The 9,219-nt window shown below is 39.2% G+C and overlaps 1 protein-coding gene across 2 annotated transcripts; it reads left to right on the forward strand.

Annotated features, from left to right (window-relative positions):
* Positions 1-347: 347 nt before the first annotated feature.
* On the forward strand, positions 348-8,821 carry LOC131593557 (large ribosomal subunit protein uL14mz-like). Of its 2 annotated transcripts, none has more exons than XM_058866115.1 (3): positions 348-505; positions 7,874-7,965; positions 8,162-8,821. In XM_058866115.1, exons 1-3 carry the CDS (start codon positions 472-474, stop codon positions 8,534-8,536), a joined length of 501 nt encoding a protein of 166 aa, XP_058722098.1. In that variant the 5' UTR covers positions 348-471; the 3' UTR covers positions 8,537-8,821. The 2 variants fall into 2 exon arrangements, with proteins under 2 accessions (XP_058722098.1, XP_058722099.1); XM_058866116.1 differs by lacking the exon at positions 348-505 and adding an exon at positions 6,623-6,762.
* Positions 8,822-9,219: the final 398 nt, after the last annotated feature.

The raw sequence follows: 9,219 nt of genomic DNA on the forward strand, positions 1-9,219 counted from the left end.
TAAATGAGGGTGATTACTTCACATTTGATTTTAATTGTATAAATTAATAAAAGTTATATAAAAGCTGCACAAATAATTGGAATAAATGACACGTAGGAATGAGTTTAAAAGGAATTGCCCACATGTCATTTCCAACTCAGCATATTAAATGAAAAAATTCACTAAAAATTTAAAATGAGAAAATCTGAAAATGAGAAGGATGAAATCTGAGTTTTTTATACAGGAAAATTTTTGGGATGCACACCAAATGACAGGGTCAAAATGAAGTTTAACCCCGACATATTTATCCATTACATATATAATATTTTTTATTTTTTTAATATAGTTTCAGAATTAAGAAAAAGGTTTTTTATTAAAAAAAAAACCTAAATAATTTTTTTCTTCTTCTACTATGTGAGTGCTGCATACACTCATTTCCCTCTCTTCTCCGACTTCGTAACCCCTCTCTGCTCGCAGATTACAACTTTCCATATGGCTGCAACCTTTGCTTCCAGATGTTCTCGTGGTAAGTTGATTTATGCTTAGTTCTTGTGTTTCATTCATTTTTATAACCCTAATTATTTGTGTTTCAAAATCTGGTGTTAAATTAGTTTTTGTAGTTTAATTGAATTTAAAGCCCGTTTTGTTGTTATTGTTGTTGTTGTTGTATGTTGAAGATTGGTGAAATTTTGTTTCAGTTTTGGTGTTTCTGGTGATCTCTGTGGTTAACTGGTTATAGAGTTTTGAATCTTATTGGGATTATGAAAGGTTGAATCTATTATGCAACCACAATTTTTGTTGCACTTGATGCCGGTATCACAGTTATTATTAATGAATTTGATGCTTACTCAAAAGCAGTGTTGTTGATGACGGTCTATGGCGGAGACACAAAATCCTGCCATACTAGCCACTCTGCGGCGCCGTTATAGTGGAAAAACACACAATGTCGACCTTGTGGCGAGCCCAAAAACCACCATGTATATCTGCCATAGCGCTGCCATGGCGGATATTTGATAACATTGACACAAGAGGCCTAGGGCACAGGATCTGATAATACGCTATTGAATTTAGTCGTCTTTTTCTTTTAAAATATGATGTTTGCTTTTAGATTCAAAAGAATTAACTTGTATGTTTCATTTAGTAACAAAGTAAAATTAATTTAGTACCAATTACCAAACTATTGAGCCTTGCTTGTATTTGAGTAATATTGATTCATTGCTTTGGAAAGTAAGCTATGGCAAAAAATTTAGAAAAAATATGATAATATGCTTACTTACACTGACATATGTACCAAATGAGAACTTATAATGATGTATGTTGGGAAGGAAATATAGCCATATGGTAGATTTGGAAAAGTATATGAGAGAACACGCAAGAGAGAGAAGGAGTGGACAGCTGGCAAGTAAAACAAATTCTGTTAGTACTGGACAGCTGGCAAGTAAAACAAATGCTGTTAGTACACAGCACATGGCAGGGCTAGGTGTCATGCTGTGAGTGGAGGAAAGCTTTTAGGATTGGTCATAAATAGAAGGAATAATCATTGTGTCAGTATGCTTGATTTTGGTACTGAACCCTAGGGAGAGAATAGGCCTCTCAAAGCTGCCTAAATCCATTTTCTTTTCTTTCTTTCTGTTGCTATTTCAGTACTACTCTTGTACCTACTAGATCCCATTTGAACTCTAGTAGAAGCTACTAAATAATCAAGCTATTTTCCCTATTTTTCCTACTGTGTTCATTTCTGTTTCTGCTTTATACTAAATTGATTCTATCAATTTGGTATCAGAGCCTGGTTTCCAGCTGCGCCGTGAATGGTAGTTACGAGGAGCATCATGGAAAACAGAATAGACACCATAGAACAGAGGATGAACAACTTTGAAGGAACAATGGAACAGATTCGCCAGATGGTGATGGAGCAACAGACGAGGCCGCAGGTCACGGTGGAGCAGATTCGTCAGTTGATCCTTGAACAACCGCGGCGTAACCCGAGAAGGAATGAACGGCCACGAAGAGGTGGCGAGTACGACGACGAAGACGAAGAAGAAAGCGACAGGAGTTCCATCTCACGTGAGTCGCAGCCACGCCATCGTCGCAATAGGGGTGAGGGTCGTTCCCACATTTTTGGGAATCGTAGGAGGCTGGAGATTCCATTGTTCAAAGGTGAGGATGCGTATGGGTGGTTGGTGAAGGTAGAACGCTATTTCCAGCTGAATGAGGTTAGGACCAAAGACAAACTGGATGTAGCAATGTTAGCGATGGAAGAGAGAGCGTTGAATTGGTACCAATGGTGGGAAGAACAAACACCGTTGAGGACATGGGATGAATTTAAAATGGCTGTGATGCGACGTTTTCAACCAGGGCTATTGCATAATCCTTTGGGACCATTACTGAGTTTGAAACAAAAAGGTTCAGTAGGAGAGTACAGAGAGAAGTTTGAAATGATGGTGGCACCATTAAGGAGGGAAGAACGAATCATGCTGGACTCCATTTTTCTGAATGGACTCAAGGATGAAATCCAGGCTGAGTTGAAACTACATGAAAGTCAGGATTTAGCTGAGTTGATGGACAGAGCACTGCTGATTGAGGAAAAGAATGAAGTTATCACAAAGAAGGGGAGTTTTTGGAAGGATAGAGGAGGCACATTCAGGCTGAAAGATCCTGCTGAGACTGGAGGATCTAAGAAGGATCATGAGAAGAACCAAGTAGGAGGAATTGACAAGGGAAAAGGGAAAAGGCTGGACCCTGCAGAGTTGGAAGAGAGAAGTAAAAAAGGGCTCTGTTTCAAGTGTGGAGATAAGTGGAATAGGGAACATGTCTGCAAGTTTAAGCATATGTGTTTAAAACTGTGTGAGGAGAGTAGTGGGGAAGAAGGTGAAGAAGGAGTGATAGGTGAAGATACATTGACAGTAGTGGAGAAGGTGGAGGAGCTACAAACTTTGCAACTGTCCATGCAAAGTAGGGATGGATTTACTTCCAACAAGTCTTTCAAGGTGTGGGTGGAAGTAAAGGATAAAAGGCTGCTTACTTTAATTGATTCAGGTGCCACTAGCAACTTTCTGGATTCAAAAGTTGTAGCAGAGCTAGCTTTGAAGGTGGTGGAGACTCCTACTTATGTGATTGAAGTGGGAAATGGAGATAGGGTGAGAAATAAAGGAGTGTGTGAAGGGCTGAGATTCAAGATGCAAGGAGTAAATTTCAACCAACACTTCTTTATGATGGACTTAGGTGGTACAGATATGGTGTTAGGTATGGATTGGCTAGCTAGTTTGGGAAAAATTGAAGCCAATTTTGGGGAGCTGAGCCTAAAATGGGAGAAGGAGGGTCAGCTTTATGAGATCAAAGGAGACCCTGCTCTTTGTGTAAGGCAGTCCACTTGGAAAGCTATTTTCAAGAGTTTGAAGGAGGAGGGCATGGGATTTTATTTGCAATCCATGGAATCTGAAATGCTGAGTGCAACAGGGGAGCATAAGGAGTGGGAGGAGATATTGAGACCTTTTGAAGAAGTATTCAATTTACCCTCAGGGCTGCCACCTATTAGGGCACATGATCATGCCATTCAACTCAAACCTGATGCTGCCATTCCAAACCTCAGACCTTACAGATATCCTTTCTATCAAAAGAATGAGATTGAGAAGATAGTTAAAGATATGCTGCAAGCTGGAATTGTGAGGCATAGTACCAGCCCTTTTTCAAGCCCTGTACTGTTAGTCAAGAAAAAGGATGGTGGGTGGAGATTTTGTACTGACTATAGGGCCTTGAACAAGGTAACAATCCCCAATAAATTTCCCATACCTGTCATTGAGGAGCTGTTGGATGAATTGGGGGGAGCTGTGATTTTTTCCAAATTAGACTTGAAGGCTGGATACCATCAGATTAGGATGAAGGAGGAGGATGTGTCCAAGACTGCATTTAGAACTCATGAAGGGCACTATGAATACTTGGTGATGCCCTTTGGGTTGACAAATGCCCCTTCAACATTCCAAGCCTTAATGAATGAAGTCTTAAGGCCATACTTGAGGAAATTTTGTTTGGTTTTTTTTGATGATATCCTCATCTATAGTAGGAGTAGAGAGGAACATCAAAATCACCTAAAGGCAGTTATGTCCTTGCTCCAAGAACAGCAGCTGTTTGCTAACAGAAAAAAGTGTTCTTTTGGTCAGCAGGAAATTGAATACTTAGGACATTTAATTTCAGGGGCTGGAGTCTCTGCTGATCCAAAGAAAATTGAAGATATGCTTAAGTGGCCCATTCCTAAGGACCTGAAGGGACTGAGGGGTTTCCTAGGATTAACTGGATATTACAGGAAGTTTGTAAAGAATTATGGAAAAATTGCTTGGCCACTGACCCAGCTATTGAAGAAAGATAGCTTCTTATGGAACCATGAAGCTCAAGTAGCTTTTGAGGCTCTCAAAATGGCAATGACTACTGTTCCAGTATTAGCATTACCTGATTTTGAGAAGGAATTTGTACTTGAGACTGATGCATCAGGAAAAGGAATTGGGGCTGTTCTCATGCAGGGAGGAAGACCAATTTCATACATGAGCCAGACATTATCATCTAGGGCACAGCAAAAGTCTGTGTATGAGAGAGAATTAATGGCCATTGTGATTGCAATTCAAAAGTGGAGACCATACTTGCTGGGAAGACATTTTAAAGTGCATACTGATCAGAAAAGTCTCAAGTTTATTACTGAGCAGAGGATTATGGGGGAAGAACAACAAAAATGGCTGTCCAAATTGTTGGGGTATGATTTTGAAGTGAAGTATAAGCCTGGAAAGGAAAACAGTGCAGCAGATTCCTTATCTAGGCAGATGCAGTATGCCACCATCACCACCATCCAATGTGAAGCTTGGGAAGGGTTAGAAGAGGAAGTACAGAAGGATGAGAAGCTGAAGGCTATAGTGCAAGCAGTTTTGGTTGATCCCTCCAGTCAAAAAGGCTTTATGTTAAAGGGTGGAAGATTGTATCATGAAGGCAGAATTGTGATTCCAAGACAATCTCATAGGATTGAATGGATTCTAAAAGAGTTTCATGACACTGCCATTGGAGGACATTCTGGCTATCTAAGAACTTACAAAAGAATAGCAAGTGTAGTGTATTGGGAAGGGATGAGGAAGAAAATACAAGATTATGTTCAAGCTTGTGAGGTATGCCAAAGAAACAAATATCAAACACTCAGCCCTGGGGGTTTGCTGCAGCCTCTGCCTATTCCTACTCAGACCTGGAGTGACATCTCCATGGATTTTATTGGAGGATTACCTCGAGCATTAGGTGTAGACACAGTCATGGTGGTAGTGGATAGATTGACCAAGTATGCACACTTCATACCTGTCAGTCACCCTTATACAGCTAGGGACATTGCTGAGATATTCATAAAAGAAGTAGTCAGATTACATGGTTTCCCAAATTCCATAGTTTCTGACAGAGATAAGGTCTTTTTAAGTCACTTTTGGTCTGAATTGTTTAAACAAGCAGGAACCAGACTTAAGTACAGCAGTGCATATCATCCCCAGTCTGATGGACAGACAGAGGTTGTCAACAGATGTTTGGAAACTTATCTGAGGTGTGTCACTGGGCTGAAACCAAAACAGTGGCCCAAATGGCTAGCTTGGGCTGAACACGGGTATAACACCAACTACCATGCTTCTTTGAGAACTACACCATTTGAGGCATTGTATGGGAGACCTCCTCCTGTGTTGGTGAGAGGTGACAATCATCCATCAGCAGTAGATGAGGTTAATAGATTGACTGCTGAGAGGAATGTAATGTTGAAAGAGCTCCAAGAGCAATTGCTTAGAGCTCAAGATATGATGAGGAGCCAAGCAAACAAACATAGAAGAGCTGTGGAGTTTGAGGTGGGAGATAGAGTGTTTTTGAAAATCCAGCCCTATAAAATGAAGAAATTAGCCAAGAGACTAAACCAGAAATTGAGTCCAAGATATTATGGTCCCTATGAAGTAATTCAGAGGATTGGGACAGTAGCCTATAAGTTGAAATTGCCAGAAGACACTAGGGTACACCCTGTGTTCCATGCTTCTTTGCTCAAGAAGGCTGTCTCACCTTCTGTGGAGACTCAACCTCTGCCAAGCTGCATTAATGAGGAATGGCATTTAGAACCCATTCCTGAGAAAATATTGGAGTCTAGACAGAATGAACAGGGAGAATTAGAAGCCCTGGTCAAATGGAAGGAACTACCTGAGTTTGAGAACTCTTGGGAATTGGTCAGCAAGCTAAAATCTGAATTTCCAGAATATCTCCTTGAGGTCAAGGAGAATTTGGAAGGGGGGAGAATTGGTAGATTTGGAAAAGTATATGAGAGAACACGCAAGAGAGAGAAGGAGTGGACAGCTGGCAAGTAAAACAAATTCTGTTAGTACTGGACAGCTGGCAAGTAAAACAAATGCTGTTAGTACACAGCACATGGCAGGGCTAGGTGTCATGCTGTGAGTGGAGGAAAGCTTTTAGGATTGGTCATAAATAGAAGGAATAATCATTGTGTCAGTATGCTTGATTTTGGTACTGAACCCTAGGGAGAGAATAGGCCTCTCAAAGCTGCCTAAATCCATTTTCTTTTCTTTCTTTCTGTTGCTATTTCAGTACTACTCTTGTACCTACTAGATCCCATTTGAACTCTAGTAGAAGCTACTAAATAATCAAGCTATTTTCCCTATTTTTCCTACTGTGTTCATTTCTGTTTCTGCTTTATACTAAATTGATTCTATCACCATATAGAAGTACCCATGCATCATAGCCGGTAATGAAATCTCCGGTACCATATCCTTTTAGGTAAATGTTAAACATTGAATTTCCTTAGTTGCTACCCAGGCAAAAGTCCATGTTTCTGGCATCTCCAAGTTTTCTTGTAAATTTTGACATTCACTTAGATTTGGGTGGGAACATGACCAGATGTGGCTTGTCTTAAGCTAAATTTCTTCTAGGTTAGCAGCCTAGGATGCTCCTTCACCTTACTGTCATTAGCTTTGCTGAAGTACTGAACTACCCTGATATTTTTATGTATCATATGCAATCGTATTCTGCATTCCTGCATCTTTTTCTTACAACGTGTTCCATGTCTGCTAGCCCTGTTCTCTTTGAAGTATATCTCTTGGATAGTTTTATCTGTTGTGTGATTTGAGCTTATGAAGAAAACTTAGGGACCACAAAAGTCAAGAGTCAAGGCCTATACCCCACTTTTATAAACTTTTGCTGGGAATTAGATACAATTTCAAGATATCTATTACTTAGAACAAGTCCAATAACCCCACAAAATGATTCTTTTTCATAAGTGCACACTCACACCCTTCCCTTACTAGAACTAACAAGTTTCAGGAAAATTCCAAGAATTATGAACTCACAGGCTTCTTCATCTCGTTTAGAACTTTTATATGATATTTCTGTGTTCTTGGTTTTGTTAGTATTGATAAAAATCACACCAACAAAGGGTCAATAATTGGAACGCACAAATACACATTGCAAATAAAATAACAAGGACACATAGTTTATGCGATTCGGCAGCACCTCTTGCTTATGTTTTGGAGATGCCTCAACTCCTTATAGGACTGTCTTTATACATAACTGGTTACAGCTTCTTCCAGAAATAGATAAGTAGTTATGAATTGCTCCAACTTTCCGAGACCATTGAAAAGTAGTTACGGCTTCTTGTTTAACCCCTACATTTTGCAACCATTCTAAAATTTCATATATTAAGCTGTATAACTCTATCTTGGTATATATTTGAGTCTGCATTCCTTTCACTGATACTCCCCTCCCCCTATTTACAAGTCAAACATGAGCTCAAGAACACTTATGTTGATAAGATGATATTTTTATCAATTTATTAGTAATATTTCTATTAACTTATTTGTTCATTGTTTCATGTGTTGAAAAACCAAATTAGTGGGCCGTTCTCTATTCGGTGGATTAAGCAACAGTTCCCCGGGTCTATTTACCACGTCACATGAGATGACATGCAGCAATTATTTTTCCCAGGTAAGTGTAGGAATCAGTTGTACGATCATGTTTCAATTATTATAATTTTCTTAACTTTATTATTTTCTTATGCTTGCCAAATACGGTATTACAAAGAGACACATATTCTTAAAATGAGTCACAAATCCGTTCTTAGTTCTTACACATACTGGTATGATTCTTTCCTGAAGAAAAAAATTTGTCTCGCTTTTTGCAGCAACAGCGGACCTTCATACAGATGAGGACTGTTCTGAAGGTTGTGGACAACTCTGGGGCTAAAAAGGTGATGTGCATACACGCGCTGAAAGGGAAGAAAGGAGCAAGATTAGGTGATATGATAAAAGCATCAGTGAAGGAAGCACATCCCAATGGAAAAGTGAAGAAGGGATCAACTGTATTTGCCGTAGTTGTTCGTGCTGCAATGCCAAAGGGGAGGTGTGATGGCAGTGAGGTCAAGTTTGATGACAATGCTGTCGTGCTTGTTGACAAACAAGGGCAGCCTATTGGGACCAGAGTTTTCGGACCAGTTCCTCATGAGCTGAGGCAGAAGAAGCATGTCAAGATCCTTACCTTAGCCGGGCATATTGCATAGATGAAAACAGAGTCATCCTCAAATTTTTGTGGAATCTAATATCACATGTTCATCATATAATTTGAACTTTTTGGCATGAAGTGTAAGATTAGTATTTAATCTACAAATGATGAGGAGACACAGAAAAGGTCTAGAATAGTTGTACTCAAATAATGAGCAGTTGTTTTGATTTCTAACCTCATTTTTTTTAGAGGTAAGACATTCATGCGTGTAACATAATTTCTGAAGGATTTTTCGTTTTGATTGATTCATAATGTGATACTTGGGTTTGATTTCTCTTGATAATATGTGATTCTTTTTTACTTTTATCGTTTCACATTGTCAACTTCTTTATATGTATAGAGTTCAATGCGTGTCTAAATATTATAGATATGTTTGATGGAGTACTTTCTTCTTCTTGCACATATTCGCATCCTACCAATGACTAATCTCTCTCCACACATTTGTTTCTCTGCATCCTTTTCCACTCTTTACCATATTTTATTATCCTCACTAACCACAACTTATCTCTCCCGTAACATATTCCTTTGTTAGTTTTCATATCCTTCGGTCTTCTATGTTCTTTAACGAGATTTGAGCATTTTTGTTCTTCCCATTGCTACCTTCGTTATCGTCCATCTTTTGTTTGTCATGGTCCGATCCTTCGAGCTTATCAAGGACATCAATGACAGTAAAGAACTATG

Source organism: Vicia villosa, linkage group LG3 (genome assembly GCF_029867415.1).
Source record: "Vicia villosa cultivar HV-30 ecotype Madison, WI linkage group LG3, Vvil1.0, whole genome shotgun sequence".
Taxonomy (NCBI): domain Eukaryota; kingdom Viridiplantae; phylum Streptophyta; class Magnoliopsida; order Fabales; family Fabaceae; genus Vicia; species Vicia villosa.